The sequence below is a fragment of the Rhincodon typus genome, chromosome 39, assembly GCF_021869965.1.
Source record: "Rhincodon typus isolate 14 chromosome 39, sRhiTyp1.1, whole genome shotgun sequence".
Taxonomy (NCBI): domain Eukaryota; kingdom Metazoa; phylum Chordata; class Chondrichthyes; order Orectolobiformes; family Rhincodontidae; genus Rhincodon; species Rhincodon typus.
The window spans coordinates 17,329,586-17,350,600 of record NC_063370.1 but is presented as its reverse complement, the minus strand read 5'-3'; the positions used below and the strand labels follow the sequence as shown (position 1 = coordinate 17,350,600).

The window sequence follows — 21,015 nt, the reverse complement described above, 5'->3', positions numbered from 1 at the left end:
GCCCAGATTCAGTCATAGGAAAACACATGAAGGAAAAAGGAACGGAAAACTATTCTTAGATAATAAGGTGTAGAGCTGGATGAACACAACAGGCCAAGCAGCATCAGAGGAGCAGGAAAGCTGACGTTTCGGGCCTAGACCCTTCTTCAGAAACATTTTCCAGCATCGGCAGTTCCTACTATCTCAGAAAACTTCTATTTTATCGCCATTGTCTACCCGAGGTCGAGGGTTACTACCATTTAGAGACAATCTATTTTAAAATTACTATTTGAATTCGATAGTGTTGTTAAGTTGTATCTGTACACCTTGAGGTGTCCATTGTCTAAGTAAACTTTTCTCTTGGACCAGAAAACTACCGGAGCTAAAAGAGTTGCATTCTATCGAGAGGTTCCTAACCTTGGTTTGGGTATCATTTTAAATATTGAATATTCAGGGATGATCCAACTGATGTCTTTAAAATTCTATAGGATTCGATTACATGTATAACAATAAACTATTTTCTTTGCTGTGGCGAATACTGAATGATGCGTTAAACTTTAAAATTGGTATGGAATCCTTCAAGAATGATATCATCTTTTTCTGATTAACTCAGAGTCTACTGAAATTCTAGATGTGTAATTCCGAGAAAATTGTTAAAACAGGAGGGATTTGGTGATGAGCATGTTGTGAGTGAAATAGCCGAATCTGTAACCGATTGAATATATTGGCATTAAGGTTATGGAACCAAAATGGATAAATTACATCAGAATTGAGATAAGCCTAATTACATATTGGAGCAAACTCGATTGACTGAATGTACCCGCTCCTCTTCCTTTAATGCCATCGTCCTCATGATCCCATTCTCCTTTGGTCGCGTGTTCCTCCCCTTATTGGTTCACATGCAAGTTCCCCAGGAAAACTAATCGTAGGCACCTGAGATGTTTTTAAATAGGCATTAACCCCTGTGCTCTGCTGAAAAGTACTATTTCGGAGCTGGAACTAAAGCGACTGTTTTAGGTAAGTTCATATTTATAAGTATAAGTATAAGTATATCCCTGAAAAAGTAGGTTAAATTAAAATATCTATGGATTTACCTTTATATGTATCTACCTGTCTGTCTTTCTATAATTCAGACACTCTGCCTGTCTGCGTATGTATCATTATCTATCTATCAGAACGCACGTTTTTGTACCTCTGTTTAGAGACCACGGATTTCTTGTACTGTAGTTTAGCAAAGTGATTATAACAACCCTCTGCATTTTGGGGACGGGACGATTTTAACTGTTTTGGGTGAGTTCAACTTCTCTTTTTGCAACAAAGTTAGAGTGGCGTGTTTTAAACAGAATTGAACGACTACTTACAAGTAAACAAGGGAAAATCTTTTAATACTGTCAGAACTGTAATCTTAGACAAGTGACATGCAGATCCACAGGTCGGGGGACAGGTCTATTAAGAAAGATACTTGGAAACCTCCCTGGTAAATTAATGCGCTTAGATCAAACCTGCTGTTACCTTTTGTTATCCACAATCCTTTATCAAAGATTGGGGATGTGGTGAAATTTTGCCCAGAGACTGTTGTGAACTGTTTTTGTGGTGTGATATGGCGTGGGAGCATATAGCAGTCAACCCTTGCATTTTGGACATGGCACGAAGTTGACAGTTCTCGGTAAGTTATTGATCAAAAGCATCCCTTATCAAATGCTCATCAATCGGTTAGCTAAATCGGCAGGACAGATAGTTAGAAGAGTGATAAACGCGAGTTCAATTCCCGCTTCGGGTGAGGTTGCCAAAAAGAACTCTCTCTTAAAAAGAACATTTCTAATCAACCTGAAATAGATGTCATTACATACCTCCGGAGCAAATGGGATTTGAACCAGGTCACCCAGCTCAGAGGTAGGCGCACTACCACTGTGCTAAAACAGCCCTTTCCAAACTGTTCCTTCTCAACCTAACTCCTGATCTCAGCCGTGGAGGCTCCTGTGAAAACACTGCCTGTTGTTTCGCTCTAATCAGGGAGCAGGATATGGTGACTACCGCTTTAATCTTTAGACAAGTATTGAAACTCTCGACCTATTCATTCTAATCAATTTAAAGATAGGGCAGAAACAATGAAATTTAGAAGGATTTACATTTTCTTTAAATAGCAAATACACCAACTAATTTAACATAAGGGAAAATTTGTAAAGGCATTGAAGGAAGACGAATGAGACATAAACTGGCAACAAGATATTTTCACAGAATGTATAAGAATGGATTAAGAAGTGGTTCCTCCAGTTCCTCCCACAGCTCATCATGATTAAAATTAACTTACCACTGATTGAAATCTATTCTGCTCCATATTCCTTACAACTTCCTAGTTCAAAAATCTGTCTGAACAACATTGAATATAATGATTTAACCTCCAGAGCTCTCTAGGAAGAGAATTCCAAAGATATGCCAACCTACGAGAGAAGAAATCAATCTTCATCTCCGTTTAAAATGGGCAGCCACTAATTCAGAATTATGTCTCAAGAGTTCTAGATTACCCATATGGAGAAACATCATCAGCATCGTCCTGTCAAGTCCCATTTAAAATTTCATAGGTTTTAATAAAATCTCTTCCCATATTCTCAAATTCCAGCTGCAGTACAATTTTTTTTATCGAACATGTATGCCACTGACTGGACCATAATGTATTAACCATCCCGAAATGACGTTGAACTGAGTAGCATATTCTGGCCATTTCGGAGGAAGGTTATTGTCAAGCAAATTTCTGTTGATCTGTATACACATCTATGCCAGACCAGGTAAGGATGAGAGATTTCCTTCCATGAAGGATACTAGTGACTCAGGTGGCTACTGACAAAAATAGGCAATGGTTACATATTTGTCATTAGACTAGCTTATAATTTCAGATTTTATTTAATAAAGCTGCATGAGGATGGTAAATTAGAGACATAAAGTAGTAGGGAAGACTCAAAGCCCAGGCTAGATATACAGCACAAGAAGATAAAGAGTTATAGGTTAGAATTACACAATATATAATTACTAAATAAGCTCATGAACTAACCTGTAAGAACAACAGAGTCAAGAGTTTTCATACAACATGTAATGCTGTGTCAGGAATTTATGACTATACATTTAGTGTTGGTTCAAAACTTGTGGTGTCGGGTAAGTGATATAGAGTCAAGCTGGCTCTTCACAGCAAAGTAACATAAGAGAATATTGTCTTATTAAAATCAAAAGAAAGTTGAAGGCTAAATGCACGGCCAAGTGCATAATATGTGAACATAATCAAAGCCGTATTCATGTTCAGATTCCAACATTGTATGCTTCCAAATGCTAAATTCAAAATTTGCTGAACCAAATTCAATTTTCAGCATTTTAACTGACATGAACTAACTGTCCTGAATGTATAAGGCTGATTGTGATACCTTTGTTTTAAATGTTCCTACATTAGTTTAATGTGATGCTAGTTGTGAGGTAGAAAGACAAGTAGATCACAAAAGTGTCCGGAGGTTTAGACTGAAACATTGCTGAAGGTTAAAAGCACACAAAATGGTGAAGGGTTTACATAGTTATGAAAGGAAGTTATACCTAACTTTCATAAATCACTGGATAGATCCCTGCTGAAATAATGTATCTAGTTGCAGATATCACATAGAAGAATGTCAGAAGGTTGCATAACAGATTCATTTAAATGCTTCCAAGGATGAGCAAATATATTTCAGTGTCCATACCAGAGAAATTGGGATTGTTCTTCTTAGAGTTTAGGTGAAGTTTAGATTAAAGTTTCAAAAATAATGTAGACTTTTGGTGCATAAAGTAACCGGAGACAGTTTCCATCAGTAAAGGTATCTGTAATTTAAGGTAATTTAGTGAAATTGTAAAACATGGTTTTCCGGCAGCACATTGTTGTGATCTGAAACTTTTACATAAAAGGGATATGGAAGCAAATTCAATTGCAATATTCAAAAGAAAAATTGGTTAAACATTGAATGAAAAAGATTGCTTCTAGCAAGCAAGCAAGCCACCAATTAATGGTTATACATTTACAAACATTAGAGAAATATTTGCAGTAGAGTTTAGGAGGTTATTTATAAACTAATATTGAATACATTCGGAACTATGACTGAAGAGGAAGTGAAAATTCACTATGAATAGGATTGAATGGGATTTGTCTAAAATCGAATCATAGGAACATATGATCTACAGCAGGACATTAACTCATTCAATCTGTTCTACCATTCAATAATATCATAGCTAATTTGTACCCTAAATTCAAACATACTTGCCCAATACCGGAATAATATTTGTTGACAAAAACAATTAGCCTCAGAATTAAACCTTTCAAAAGATATTTGAACAATTGAATTTTATCTTTTGCCTATAGAAATGTTTCCCAAATTCACGCCTGAGAGCTCTGACCCCAAAGATTAGATTATAATCCATGAGTGCAAAAGTGCCCAAACTGCAGAACTACTTCATCTCTATTGAGTATGTCAGTCAGTTAATTATGAGCTCTTTAATTTTATAAAGTCTAGTTATCAAAATCCTACTTGGAAAAATCCTTCTTTGTAATGTAACATTTGAAATACAGATATAATTTAAAGAAGATAAGCAAAGAAAGTTTTTTTTTAACACTGGGATGCAGGTGCCTGGAAAAGGCCATCAAGGGAAGTCACAGAAGCACATGAGCAAAGTTTAAAAGGCATTTCCACAGACATATGAACAGGCAGGGAATGGAGGGATACAAACCATGTGCAGGCAGATGGAATTAGTTTAGAATGGTATCATGATCAGCACAGATATGGTGGGCCAGAGGCCCTGTTCCTGTGCTGTACTGTTCTATGTGCTATAATTCTAATCGATCAACTGCAGTCCCTTGAATGCAAATAAGCATTGTGATGACTGAGTAGGCAGAGTGAATTGTAGTTAAATTAGCTACGTAAAAAAGCACAATGAAAGGTTAAGAAATGGTGAATTGAAAGCAAAGGGGCAGAAAATTGAAAAATAATGAAAAATGTAAACCGTTTAGAATTCATTTAATTAAAATTTCCAAAAGCAATTTACCATCATTAGTAATGAGATACAACACAAGCAACGGTTACATTTATGGCCCAGAGACATTGACTAGGATTGCCTTAAGAATTATCACTTTAAAAATACTGACTTCAGTGCTGGTTTAATCGATTTGGTAGTGTATTGTAAAATTGTAGTGTTTTGTATTGCAATGGCCAGTTACTCTCTGGAGTCAAGTCACAAATCAGAAAATTATAAATCTCAATGTAGTTTTAAAAACATATGTATAGTACTATTCTTAGCTAAACAAACAAAAATGCACCAGAATATCCAAGTTAGGAATTTATAACGGGAATGTTGACTGTGCATGATTTACGCTTTAGCGGAGACATCAGGACTGAAAGGAGAATATTTTAAAATTAGAATTATAGCAGCTAGGAGTGAAATCCAGAAGCATTGTTTCACAGAAATCAAAATAGAATCTGAATCCCTTCCCTATAAAAGGACAGTGGATACAAAAAGCACTTTGAACCTTCAAGATTGAGATTGATAGCTTTCTAAGGCATGCAGGTATCAAGGGATGTTGCAGATGGTGTTCTGGCTGTAGGAGCTGAAAGGCATTCCAGCTCAACAACCTGTTTGAATTAGTAGTTTTTTTGACGAGTGTTTAACATGGTGCTACAGCAACAACAGTCCATTATATTTCGGTGAAGGCACTAAATTGACAATTGTGGCTAGGTAACATAAATACATTATTGGTTTTTTAAAAATTGCTACTATATTGTAACATTTTGCAATCTCCAGCTACTTCCTATGATCTCATTTCAGTTACAACATTGCAAACCCTAACTGACATTATAAGATGTATTGTATACTCGTGAGGACATTTTTATTTCGAAAATATACTTTATTCGTTAAAAAATCTGTATACATATATGTGTATAGATTTTTTTTGGCTCTGTAAAGTAGCATATCAAGGAAACAAACAAACACTGGAGTTTGACTCTATCCAAACAAATCAAACTCTTACTTGAATCAGATTATATTTACATGCATTTGAGGCACTAGGAGGGTCTGATAACTGAATGGTGGAAATTGCTTCTGCCAATCTACTCCAATGGAACCCTTCATGATTGTGAACATGCCAGCTAACTATTGTTAACATACACTGGAAGAACAAGCTTAGCTTCTCCAGTCTCTCCATATAACTGAAACCATACTACAATTTTATGACAATCTTCCAATTTTTGACATATTTTCTAAATGTGATGCCTGGAATTGGACACAATACTTCTGTTGAGTCCTTATAGTTAGCAATAGCTTGAAAGGAGAGTAGGCAGGAAAGTAGAGTTCAGGATGAGATGAGATCAGTCATGATTGTATCAAATGGCAGAGCAGGCTCGAAAGGCTGAATTGACTAATTCTGTTCCTAGTTCTATGTTCTTATAATTGGCCAGTGGTTTCATTGCTGGGCTGCAGGTTTTCTTTCATCTGTGAATTCAGTTTATTCACTTGATATACCTGGCCTAAGCTGTCAATTCTAGATAGGTACAAAGCCTTAGTATTCAAAGTTTACTAGACTGCATGTATTCATTCCTTGCTTTGTAATTATCCCCAATCCTAATAAACTGAAACCAAAACTGGAAAATACAAATTGCAAGATTTTTAATTTATAAAGGCACCATTTTTAAACAAGCAGGTTACAAGATTTCACCCATCTGAATCCATCTTGCCTTTTCAGAGAGTTGTTAAGAGTCAACAACATTGGTTTGGATTTACATTAAGGTGAGACCTGAGCAGTGATGCCAGGTTTCTCTTCTTAAAGTATATTAGTGAATATATTAGATTTGCTATAGCATCTTAAAAACTTTTGTGATCACATTTAATCAGAACAGAGGGAGCTCATTTGATCCATCTTACCTTGTCAGTTAACTGGAAGAGTTACCCAGTTAGTATTATTTACAATTTTTCATTATAATCAACAATGTTTTCCTTTATCAACATGATTTTAATTCCATTTGAAAGTTATTGTCAAAATTGCATCTGTCACTATTACTGAGATGATGCATTTCCAGTGATAACTACCCAGTGATTTTTTGAAAAGCATTGTGTGTCCTGTAGGTGCCAACTGATCCAACAATGGAAACAACTTTTCAACTTTAATTTCATGAAAATCCCTCATTATTTTGAACATCTCAAATAATATGTTTTTACTGTTCTCTTCTCTGAGGAGAACATCCAGTCTCTCCATAATAACTGAAACCCCCTATCCCTGGTACTACTCTGGTTATCCTGTTCTGATACCCTCTCCACATACCTTGACATCTTTTACAGATAACAATGTTATTTCTAATTATTTGTAATATAAGTATCAGAAACACAATTCCAGTAGTGATACCCCCAAATTTAAACCTGTTTGACAGAAAAGGTCAAAGCAATGATTTTATTTAACTTCATAGTTTTATTGCAACAGTTAGTAACTGCACTACAGAAATACAAATAACTTCACGAGAGATGCAACTAAGTTTTCAGTGCCAGCTGAGTTATTATAAATGTAACACTGGCTACTTGCTAATTTCGAAACTTAAATTGTTGGTGTTTAGCAATTAGTCAACTATGTAGTTTTTAGGAACACCTTAATACATTTATAGATAAAGGGGAATGTAGAGATAGTAATTTTAGTTTCTGGGCTTCAAGATTATCGGAGTCTGGATATTACGAATTTACAAGGTTTCTGTTCACCTCCAATGCTGGTCTCCTGTCCATTTCCCAGTCCTTTCACCCCGCCATTGAAGCCCTTGCTGTCAGCTGCCAACCCTAAACTCTACAATTATGACCCTAATTCGGTACATCTCTCCCTCTCTCTTCCTTTAAAAAGAATCTTTTGAAGCTTTTAACACCTGCCCTAATATCTTCTAATGAGTGTTAGGGAGGACAGCTTTTAGAACATAGAACAGAGAACTCTACAGGACAGGAACTGGTCCTTAGGCCCACAATGTTGTGCCAAACATAACGTCAAATTAAATTAATCCCTTCTGTCTGCTTTGGTCTATATTCCTCCATTCCTTGCATATTCATGTGCTTATCTAAAAGCCTCTTAAATGCCCCTATCATATCTGCCTCGACCACCACCCCTGGCAGCCAGTTCCACTCTCCTACCACTCTAGGTGTAAAAAACTTGCCCCTCACTTCTCCCTTGAACTTTCCCCCTCTCACATTAAATACATGTCCCACTAGTTTTAGACATTTCAACTCTGGGAAAGGATTCTGATCGTCAACCCTATCCATGCATTTCATAATTTTATAGACTTCTATCAAGTCTCCCCTCAGCCTCCATCACTCCAGAGAAAACAACCCAAATTTTTCTAGCCTCTTAAAGAGCAATGAGCAAAGAACAATACAGCGCAGGAACAGGCCCTTCAGCCCTCCAAGACTGCACCAACACATTTTGCCCTTCCATACTAAAACTGTCTTCACTTACAGGATCCATATCCCTTTATTCCCTTCCTATTCACATATTCATCCAGATGCTTCTTGAATACTGCTTTTGTGTCTGTTTCCATCACCTCCCCTGAAAACGTGTTCCAGGCACTCACCACCATTTGTGTGAAAAACTTGCCTCGCACATGTCTTTTAAAATCCCCCTTCCTGCACCTTGAACGGGTGTCCCCGAGAAATTGACCCCTCCACCGTGGGAAAAAGACTCATACTTTCCACTCTAACCATGCCATTCACAATTTTATAAACTTCCATCAGGTTGCCCCTCGACCTCCTGCATTCCATTAAAAACAAACCCAGTCTATACAACATTTCTTCATAGCTGCAATTCCTCCATAGCTTTCCGTACCCTCTCCAAAGTATCCACATCCTTCTGGTAGTGTGGTGACCAGAAATATATGCAAAATTCCATGTGTGGTCTAACTAAAGTTCTATAAAGCTGCAGCATGGCCTGTCTATCCTTATACTCAATGCCCCTTCTAATGAAGGCAAGCATGCCTTAGGCCTTTTTTACAACCTTAATTACTTGTGCTGCCATCTTCAGTGATCTGTGGACCTGCATGACTAGATCTCTCTGCATATCAATATTCCTAAGAGTTCTGCCATTCACTGTATAATTTCCACGTGTACTTGAATTTCCAAAATGCATCGCCTCACACTTGTCTGCATTAAACTCTATCTGCCAATTTTCTGCCCATGCCTCCAATTGATCTATATCCTGCTGTATCTTCTGACAATCCTCCTCACTATCCGCAACACCATCACTCTGTGTATCATCCTCAAACTTACTAATTAGACCAGTTACATTTTCCTCCATATCATTTATGTAGACCATGAACAGCAGATGTCCCAGCACTGATCCCTGTGGAACGCCACTAGGCACAAGCATCCATTCCAAAAAGCATTCTTCCTCCGCCATCCTCTGTCTCTTATGACTAAACCAGTTCCGATTCCATCATGCCAGCTCACTCCTGATTCCATGTGACTTCACGTTTTGTACCAGTCTGCCATGAGGGACTTGTCAAAGGCTTTACTGAAGTCCATGTAGACAACATCAACCACTTTTCCCTCACCAATCATCTTTATCAACTCCTCAAAAAACACAATCAAGTTAGCAAAGTACAACCTCCCCCGCAAAAAAAATGCTATTTATTGTTAATAAGTTCATTTGCTTCTAAATGCATATCAAACTTATCCCTCAGAAACTTTTCCAATAATTTCATACCACTGACATGAGGCTCACAGGCCTGTAATTTCCAGAATTATCCTTCTTAAACAATGGGACAACAACTGCTATTCTCCAGTCCTCTGGGACCTCACCTATGGTCAAAGAGAATACAAAGATGTCTATCAATGTTCCAGTAATTTGTTCTCTTGCTTCTCTCTTATAGTTCATACCCTCTCACCCAGGCAGCATCCTGGTAAACTTCTTCTGCACCCTCTCCAAAGCCTCCACATCCTTCCTGAACTGTGGCGACCAGAATCAAACACAGAACTCTAAGTCTGGCCTAACTAAAGTCAAACAAAGCTGCAACATGGCATCCTGACTCTTGTACTCAATTCCTCCACTAATAAAGGCAATCATGCCATACACCTTCTTCACCATCCTATCTACTTGCGTGGCCACTTTCAGGGAGACTTGCATGGCAAATTTCAGGCCACTTTTACTACATCAATTGCACCATGTGAATTAATACATATTTGTTTGGGTGATTTTCTAAATTTGAGCTAGGCAATTGTTGCATATTCTTAGGAATGGTGCCAAGGAGTTAGAGAGCTGCAAGGAATATTTATGGAAATGCTGTCAGCATTGAGGGACCTTAGTTATGTGGACAGACTAAAGAAGATACTATCTTTTAAATTGCAACATATAAGCAACAATGTGTTATCATGCTCAAAACCTTCTGATCTAATATGGCTAACTTACAACTTGAGGTGAGGATGCAATGTTGTGAATTCACATCAGTCATTATCAGCTCAACTGGTTCAGAAAGACATTAATTGTCAAAATGACCATCTTGTTTAAACATTTGTATTAAGTTGCTCAGTTGCAGCATAGTTTCCTCCAAAACAATTTTTTGTCGTTTCAGAAGGTTTTAACTCATAAACTAGGCAGTCTGGCTCAAATCTTCAGTAGTGAGGGAGTGCCTCACTATAGGAGAGCAGTTTTAAGGAAGGACTACACCAACATAAAGCTACTACTGGAGAATGACACTTGTTGGAGAAGCTATCCTTCAAATGACACATTAATTTGAAGCTCTGTCAGATTTCTCTGGTAGGTTGAAAGAACCCTAGGGCTAGAGTGAACATGAAAGAATTCTTCCCCAATATCTTGAGCCAACATTTACCACTTGGAAAAAAAGAAATCACTCAAAAAAAGGGCAGCACAGTGGCTCAGTGGTTAGTATTACTGCCTCATAGCACCAGGGACCAGGGTTTGATTCCACCCTTGGGCAACTCTCTGTGTGGAGTTTGCACATTCTCCCCATGTCTGCGTGGGTTTCCTCCCACAGTCCGAAAATGTGCAGGCTAGGTGGATTGGCCATTGAAAATTGCCCATAGTGTTCAGGGATGTGTAGATTAGGTGGGTTATAGGGGAATGAGTCTGGGTGGGATGCTGTGAGAGTGGGTGGGGACTTGTTGGGTCGAAGGGCCTGTTTCCACACTGTAGGGATTCTATGAAAAATAAATAATGTGGTTGTTTATAAAATTGTGAGGCATCATCCCTACTTCAATGGTTGCTGTGTGAACATGTTCATGTTCATGTTCCTGTTCTGTTGTGCACAACCTGGCTTGAGCACGTTATGGAATTATAACATTGGTTAATCCTCAAAGGTTGCATCATTTGCTTTTAAATATAACTAGAAACAGTTAAGGTGTTTGACATTTGCCTTTTAGGTTGCACATTTCTCCAAAATCCAGTTTCATATTCCAAACACAGAGACTGCATTTGCTCAGCATAGATACTAAATTGGTCAAAGGCCGGTAGTTTCTATTTTTGGGTTGCTATGTTTCACTGTAACTATGTTCCACTGAGGTCTTGCCAACTCCATATATTGGGGGATAAGAATATATTAACAATCCATTGTATGTTAGGGTCATTCAGTTGACTATGTTCTGAGTGCTAGGATCTCAACAAATCTAACAGGAAAAAAATGCCTTTCTGGTTGTAAAATGTTGCATATATTAATTACATATATTGCACAGGACAAAAGCAAACTATTCAATCCAACAGTTGAATTCCAGCACTTAAGCTCTCGACAAGACTAATCCCACTTCTCATTTAACCCAACAGCATACCATCATATACTTTTAAATTTGATCTGTTTAAAACTGATTCAAATAGCTTCCCCTAACTCCATCTGTACTAATTGCCTCAGACATTCACACAAGTGAGAGTAGTGAATTCCACATTCTCACCACCCTCAGTGTAAATAGGTTTCTCTTGAAATCTCCACTGCATTTATTGCTGACTGCCTTACATTTAGGGTCCATTCATTTTAGACTCTACTTTTCCATCCCCACCCACCCATGCACGTGCACACACACACACATACACAAAATCCATCAACGTTTCAGCGTTTTAAGCCATCTATCTGCTCAGCTCTCAGTGGGCCATGTTCATTTTTTCTATATCCAGAAGGACAGTAGCAGGACAATAAGGCAACTGACTGCCTCCTTCTCCAGGGCAATTCAGAATGGACAACATATGCTGGCATAGCCAGAGAGGCCATAAGACCATAACACCAAAAAATTTAGGAACAGAATTAGGCCATTCAGTCTATTGAGTCTGCTCCACAATGGCTGATATGTTTCTCAACCCCATTCTTTTGTTTTTCTCTGTAACCTGGATGCCCTTGGTTATGACGAACTTATCTATCTCTGTGTCTGTGTCAATGATTTGGCCGCCATAGCCCTCTGCAGCAATGAGTTCTACGGATTAGCCACCCTCTGGCTGAAGAAACACCTTCTCATCTCATTTGTAAAGGGCTGTCCTTTCACTCTGAAACTGTGCCTTTGGAAATGGTGCAGCTGAAATTTAGAAAATGTGATGAGGGACCCTTGTAATTGAGGCAAGACTGGAGAAGGCAGGTTTAATTGCTTAGACCAGAGAAACCTAAGAGAACACATGAAAGAGTTGTTTAAAATCATGAGAACTGAAAAGCAATTTTCTTCTTTGTTAATATCCACCCCTGTTGCCCTTGAGCAGGTGGTGGTTGCATTGGAGGCAAAGTTGGCAACTAAAAAACAGAGGTTAGGATGATTGACAAAAGAGGCTGTGGGGAGATGAATCTCATCGATTTTCATAATTGTTAAAGCACAGAAGGAGGCCATTTCATCTGCCATTCTGCACCAGCTCTCCAAATGAAAGGTTAATTTAGTACCTTTCTCTGCCCTCTCCCTGTGATTTCGTATGTTGTTCCTTTCAAATAATTCCCCTTTGAATGCCTCAATTGAACTTGATCCACCATATTTTGAAGTAATGCATTCCAAACCCGAACCACTTGTTGTGGGGAAATGATTTTCTTCATACCACTTAAGCTTATTTTACATTTATTTTAAATCTGTGCCCTGTCATTCTTGGTCCTCTCAACAGTGGATATATTTCCCACTTTCTTACTTTGTCCAGACCTCTTATGATCTTAATGCTTCTGACAGATGAATATCAGATTTCTCCTCACCAAGGAAAGCAGTCCCAATATCTCCATTTTATCTGCAAACTAAAAAACTGTCATCCATAGATAATTTTCGTAAATCTTTTCTGTACTCTCTCCAATACTTTCACATCCTGCCTAAAATCTAGTTCGGCCCAGAACTAGACACAATAGTCCAGTTGAAACTGAACTATGATCTTATACAAGGTCAATATAAATCCTTGCTCCAATACTTGATGCCCCCAATTAATAAAACTGAGGACATTGTATACCTTATCAACTGCTCTCTCTGCCCTGCCATTTTTAATGTCCTATATAGAAATACACCTAGGTTTGTCTGCTACTAACATACTTTAAAGTTGTATCCTTTATTTGATACTATATCTCCAAGTTCTTCCAATTGAAATGTATCACCTCACTCTTCCCCATGTAAAACTTCATCCAACAACTATTCATCCACTACACCAATTGTCTGTATCCTTCCTCACAGTTCACCATTCTGTCAAGTTTCATGTGATCTGCAATCGTTGAAGTTTTCTCCTGTGTGGAAAGGTCTAAATCATTTATATATACATCAGCAAAAAGAAAAGGTTTGTGATGAACGACCAGAAAACATTGGAATCATAGAATCCCTGCAGCACAGAAAGAGGCCATTTGGCCCATCGAGTCTATACTGACCCCCAAAGAGCATTCCACCCAGACCCAGCCCTCCACTCTATCCCATGATCACATATACCATGGCTAATCCACCCAACCTGCAGATTCTCGAACACTACAGGGCAATTTAATGTGGTCAATCCACCTAACCACCACATCTTTTGGACTACTGGAGTAAAACAGAGCAGCTGGCAGGAAAACGTACAAACTCCAGACATTTGCCCAAGCCTGGAATCTGGCCCTCAATAAGCTTGTTTGTTACCTCTTCAAAAGCCTCCAACACATTAATTCAACCTAATTTTCCCTTAAGAAATTCATGTTAACTCTTCCTAAGCAATCACTTATTATGAATGTAACCTATAATTTGTTCCAGTTTCTTGTTTCTACATTTTTCCCCAACACAGAAGATAAGCTAGCTGGCTTGTAGTTGTTTGGCTTTTCCTAACGCACTTTTCGTGAAAAATAATTTGTCTTTTAAAAAATATGCTATTGGATTTATCTCCATCACCAAGTCAGGCAGATTTCTTTTTTTGTAATTTTTGTTGAATTCTCCAATCTTCTGACACCACTCTACGTCTAAGAACAATAGAAAGGAGACCAGGGTCTCCTGAATTTGCATTCTGTCTTCACATAACATGTTCCAATGCACCTCATCTGCTCTTGGTGCCTGGGAAACTTAAAAGGTGGGTGGCATAGTGGCTAACACTACTGTTTCACAGCGCCAGAGACCTGGGTTTGATTCCAACCTCAGGCGACTGTCTGTGTGGAGTTTGCACATTCTCCCCATGTCTATGTGGGTTTCCTCTGGGTGCTCCGGTTTCCTCCCACAGTCCAAAGATGTGCAGGATAGGTGGATTGGCCATGCTATATTGCCCATAGTGTCCAGGGATGTTTAGGTTAAGTGGGTTAGACATGGGAACTGCAGGGGTAGGGGAATGCATCTGGGTGGGATGCTCTTCAGAGAGGTGGTGTGGACTTGTTGGCCAAATGGCCTGTTTCCACATGGTTCCATGAATATAACATAATTCTCAATTGTATATTCTGTTTCATAACTGTTGTAAGAACACATTATGAATTCTTCATAATAATTTTACTTCTGTTATCATCTAGCGAAGTCTGGCTTTTTTTGCCTTACCTATCTCTTTCAATACATTAATGGTGCCTATCCTAGCTTTCCTTTGAAAATAGCCCATTGTTTGGCTGCCAGGCTTCCTGTCAATCTTTGGTTCCAATTTATGCCTTACAAATCCATTCATTATTAAATGTCATTAAAATTGGCTTTCACAAATTAATTATTACTCCAAATTGTTCATTGTCATTTTCATTGTAACGCTAAACCTTATGATACAATGATCACAATCTCTTAAATGTTCTCCCGCTAACACTTGATTTTCTTGCCCACCTCACTCTCAATAATCAGGTCTGGCAGTTTTTTTCTTTCTAGTTTTACTGAAAACATTTTAACGTAGAAAATTCTCTTGACACACTATAGGAACTCTTAACCATCTCTGCCCTTTACACTAGAACCATCCCCATCTAAATTCAGATAATTAATGCTCCGATTAATACAGTGCTATAATTTTCCTCCTCTCTGTAATTTCCTTAAAAATCTTTCCTTTCCAAATATCAGTGGATTACAGACCATAACATCTTTTTAAAAACTGTATTTGATTTGACATGTATTGGCTGACTTGGTGATGGAAATAAATCTAATAGTATTTTATAATAAATATATTTCATAAAAGGCAAATTACTTGAATTTGGGGAATTTTGCTGTTCCGTGGGATAAGAACATAAGAACATAAGAACTAGGCGCAGGAGTAGGCCGTCTGGCCCTTCGAGCCTGCTCCGCCATTCAATAAGATCATGGCTGATCCTTTCATGGACTCAGATCCACTTACCCGCATTCTCACAGTATAAGGAGTGGGGGGTGGCAGGATTAATCCGGTATCTCTACTTGCTATCACATGAGAGCGCGAATAACATTTTCATTTACCGTAACAGTTTATGGTTACATTGCTGATTACAAGATGTAGAGAATAGCTATGAACAGAATTGGAAATGTTATCTATAGAGTAAATGATGGTTTGGTAAATTAATAATAGGTCAGACAAACATTCAAAAACAATTTCAAATTGACTGGAAAATATTTTGAGTTTGGGACAGAATTGCACTATAGTTAATTACCAAACAAAGGATCTGATTTCAATTCTTACTGCTTTGGTTGAAAGGTACAAAGAACACACACTGTGCAAAGAGATTCAGTGGTTTATTGCTAATAGGTAACTTGTTGACAAGAAAACAGACAGCATTATTTTGTATTTTACATTAAGCTAATTGTGCTGTCTAAGAAAATTTGAAGATGATTTTATTTTCATCTATGTTCTTTTTATTCGTCATTGTTTAATTTCCACACAGAACATGATGTTAAGGATCCTGTCACCACTATCTTTGGACCCTCTCCAGGAGAGCTTAAAGACAAAAAGAAGGCAACTGTGGTATGCCTAGTAACTGCCTTCTATCCTGACAATATCAAAATCCACTGGGTTGTTGATGGCACTGAATTATTGCCCAATGATTCGCGTGTTCAGACTGACCGCAATTCCACGTTAGAAGATGGAAACAAATCTTACAGCATCAGCAGTCGGTTCAGATTGCCAGCTAAAGATTGGGCCCAGTCCCAAAAAGTTGAGTGCAAAGTGGATCACTATCAACAAGGAACAGAAAAGAAAACAAAAACAGAAGTTTTACCCATCAAAGCTGGTAGGTGCTTGATTGGACCTCGTACAATTTTAATTTTAGTTTCAAAGAAAGCAGGAATGTTGATTTAAATAGTGCCTATTCTCTTGTGAAGAAGTGAGCAATCAGTTAAATCTGTAGATAAAAAAAACTAGCTAAATAATTCAAAAAATACATATGTAGATTAATATAAAAGTAATGGGAAACAGTGTTCTAAAATCTTGAAACAACAGCTGTCACAATGCAACAGACTGCAGACTCACACACAACTAATAGAATCCCCACAGAGTGGAAAGAGGCCATTTGGCCCAATTAACTCTCTGAAGAATATCTCACTCAGACCCAGCCCCCACATTTACCATGGCTAATTCAATTAGCCTGCAAACTACAGGGAAACTTAGCATGGCTAATCTACCTAACCTGCATCTCTCGGACTATGGGAGGAAACCAAATCAGGCACAGGGAGAATATGCAAACTCCGCACAGTAAAATTGAACCCAGGTCCTTGGCACTGTGAGACAGCAGTGCGAGCAAATGTTCCACCACGCCACAATATGATAATCTAATATGATTTTGATAATCTGTATCTACACAATAATTCCAACAAGTACTCTGGTGCTAATTTTTTTTAAATCTCTTTCAGAAATCTGCGGTATAAGTAAAGGTAAGTCACTATATCCTTCTACCTGCTTCTGGACATTATGCTTTATGAAGAATATAAGCATCCATGAGGGGTTGTGGGGTGGATTCACTACAATGGACCCAGGAATGGAACTGTTAGTTACAAAGTTAGGCTGGAGAATCTAGAGTTGTTCTCTTTGTAATGAAGATGATTGAGGCAATATTTGATTAAGGTGTATGAATTACTACGAAGATTTTGATATTATGACAAAAGAAAATCTGCTCTTTTAACTGATGATGCATGGTTTAAGGAACATGACTTTAGGATTTTCAATGAGAAATGCAGGGAGAATGTGAGAAGTAATATTTTTATGTGAGAATGGTAATAAACTTGAACTGCTTGCCTATGTGGGTGGTGAAAGCAGAGACAATCGATTATTTCCAAAGGAACTTGGGTGAGCACTTGGAGCAATAAAGTGAGGAAATCAGGAAGCTTGATTTCTTCTACAGTTCGACGTGCCAAATGGCACTTTTTGTCCATAACATCTACAACTTTAAATAGTCGCAGTGCATAAATGGCAATTATAAATGTGCTATTGTAACAGATTTTTCATGCAAATAGTTATTTCAACATTGGCAACCGCTGTTTTCCGTTAAAAAAAATTGACACTAAGTTAATAGAACACCCTATCATGGGGGAAATATGATTAGGCTTTCGAGATAAGGTTGGCCCAAAGACTTAGCATCAATATCCTTCTTAACTAACCCATAGGAATCTATAAGGGAGAAAAAAGGCTTCAGGGTGGATTGATTGAGTTGAATGGAATTACATTAGTCTTCTAACTGTGAGATTAGTTTAAATTTTTCACAGGAATAAGAGGTGAACTGCTATATCAAGAGGAAAAAATTCCATTGTGCCTTCCAGGACCATTTTACATCCCAATAAACTTTTTTGCAAGTGAAGTAAATTTGAAATGCAGTCACTGCGGCAATATAGGGAGTATAATAACCAATTTTCACCCAGCAAACTCCCACAAGCAGTAATGACCAGATAATTTGTTTTTGGTGAATTTTGTTGAGAGGTGTATGTTGTTCCAGGACCCTTTGCAGAATGTCATCATGCTACTGGATGCTTTACATCTGCCCCAAAGGAAAGTAGGTCACTGAGTCAATGCTTTTGCACAAAACTGCAGTTTTCTCTCTCTCCTGACACTGAGAGTAGGCCTTAAGTGACCCCAAGGGTAAAATGCTTTACATTGAAACAAGTTATCATGGTTGACACAAGCTCTCAATTCACACATTTCTGAGTTCCAAATTCAAATATTTCCTCACATTTAGACGTAAATGTTAGTGTGATTCCTACAGTGAATAAAAATATTCAAAATGTACTATTATACATCATTGGAGAATAATTGATGTAGAGAGGTAAGCTAACTTCTTGCATCAAAGGAGAATGTATTCTATTTTACAGCTTAACTTTACATTGGGAGTCTGAAATAAAAATACGATTCATTTGCTAAAAGAAACATATCTTATTTTATGAAAACAGGTATTTTAACAACGTTTATTACAAATATCTTCACAGAAAACAAAATGCACAGCATGAAAGAAGGAAAATTAATGTACCTGATATTGACTTGCAAAAGTGTCTTTTATGGAATATTCATCTCAATAATTGCTTGGAAAACTAAGGTAAAATTAAACTCAGTAAATGTTTTAAAGTATGCATTCTAAGGCTTGGTTATTTCTAGTTCATTCATATAATTACTTAGAAATTATATTTTAGAACAGTCCATTCTGTCTAAATGGTGCCTTCTACTGTTTGTGCACCATACGAACCTCGTCCGCTTCATCCAACCCTAGCCACATGACCCTCTGTTACTATGCATGTAGATTTGTTTATCTAGCCTGCACCATAAGAGCATCCATGTGATTTATGGTGGAAAGTGAGACAAAGGCTCCGGGGAAACTGCAAAGAACTGGTGCTACTTTTATTCTTTTTGTCCATCCCAAATTGCCCTTCAATTGAGTGACTTTCCATGCCATTTCAGAGGGTAGTTAAGAGTCAAATGCATTGCCATGGATCTACAGTCACATATAGGCCAGGTAAGGATGGCAGATTTCCTTCCCTGAATTACATCAGTTTACTGGATAAAATATTAAAGACAGATTATCAGACTAGCCTCCCTCTGGGCTGCATATTCATGATTCTATGACAATAATATCATCAACTTTTTTTATCATTAGACATCTTACAGCAAAATATTTGACTGATTATCACAAAGCAATGAAGACAATGAACAGACGAATAGCAGAACATATGGAAGAGAGGGAGAAGCAAGAAAAATGAATACTGTGTTTATCTATGGGGTGAATTTGATCCAATTAATTCTCACCACACCACTGTAAAGATCAGCACAATAGCACTATGGAAGATGAATGATGGACATTTATACATTGGCTTATCATTTTCTGCTGAAATAAATCTTTTCAGGGTCTTGACATGTCTTTGCTTTCCTAGTGTCTAAATAGGTTAACTTTTGAGGAATACATAGTATTTTTCCAGTTTTTTGTGGTTACTTATTAATCCATAATCTTTAAAACTTTATAGAGAATCATAGAACTCTTAAATCAAAATGGAAGACCATTTGACCAAACGTGAAAATACAGATATCCTTGAAATTTTTATTACAAAACAATTTTTTACAATTAATTTCACTTTCCCATTTTCTGTGTGAAACTATATCACACGTCCCCTGTGTCGATCTATTAAACTATGTATATTGTTAAGCAAAAAGGCAGATTGTAACTCAAATCTTGTTTAAAACAAATCTTATCTATTAATGTACAAACTGTTATTGCTTGCTTTAGATTTCATTTCATCGGTTGCTGAAACTGAGATCCTCATTGTCCATTATTTTTCATTGGTTTCTCAGTAAATCAGATATTGACAGTTTTCTCATGATTTTGTCCTTTACTCTTTTCTATGTTTGTTCAATGTTTAAGAAATAAATAGAAAGTTTATACAATGAAAGCAATTGCTTTTCGTTATTATTTCAGTTCTTCCCTCTGCACTGTGCCAAGCCTTTCTGAGCATGTTCAAAATGTGTAGTTGAACTTTTGCAAAGTGTTTGTTGGGTAACACTATCAAGGGATACTGATCAATGATGTGTACATGTATCTGAGGTACAGAACTGCCATGATCTAACTGAATATCAGAACAGGTGCATGATATTTAACTGTAATCCTTCTGTTGCTGTGTAATATGCATTAAAGGGGTAAATCATCTCTTCCTATTGCACTGTAACAGGCTTAAGGAGATTGAAAAAGACTTTTTTTGTTTTAATACCATCAACCATGTCAGTGCAAAAGCCTCCAGGCAATTCCATCTCCTTTTTATTCACTGATGGGACTTGGGAGTCGCTGGCAGGGCCTGCATTTATTGCCCATCCCTATTTGTCCTTGAGAAAATGGGGGTGAGCTGACTTCTTGAAGAGCTGCAGACCTACAATGCCTGTAGGGAGGGAATGCTGGGATTTTTACCCAGCAACAGTGAAGGAATAACGATATATTTCTAAGTCAGGACGGTGACTGACTTGGAGGGAAACTTGTAGGTGGTGGTGTACCCATGCATTTGCTGCCCTTGTCCATCCAGACTGAAGTGTTTGTGGGCTTGGAAGCTGCAGTCTAAGGATCTTTACTGAATTTCTCCAGTGCATTTTGCTAGACCACTAATACTGAACACTGATGGTGGAGGAAGTGGATGTGATCCCAGTCAAGCAGGCTGCCTTGTCCTGGATGGTGTCAAGCTCCTTGAATGTTGTTGGAGCTGCACCCATTCAGGTAAGTGGGAGCATTCTATCAT

General features: G+C 37.8%; 1 protein-coding gene across 1 annotated transcript in view; it reads left to right on the top strand.

Annotated features, from left to right (window-relative positions):
- The window catches only part of LOC109934087 (M1-specific T cell receptor beta chain-like), a 76,611-nt gene extending 56,427 nt beyond the window's left edge, over nt 1-20,184 (top strand). The window contains exons 5-9 of the mRNA XM_048618241.1: nt 2,688-2,765; nt 16,209-16,553; nt 17,173-17,193; nt 18,736-18,842; nt 19,398-20,184. Coding sequence (XP_048474198.1) covers nt 2,688-2,765; nt 16,209-16,553; nt 17,173-17,193; nt 18,736-18,842; nt 19,398-19,424 — 578 coding nt within the window. The 3' untranslated portion in view covers nt 19,425-20,184. The remainder of the gene's footprint in view (nt 1-2,687; nt 2,766-16,208; nt 16,554-17,172; nt 17,194-18,735; nt 18,843-19,397) is intronic.
- The last annotated feature ends 831 nt before the right edge of the window (nt 20,185-21,015 follow it).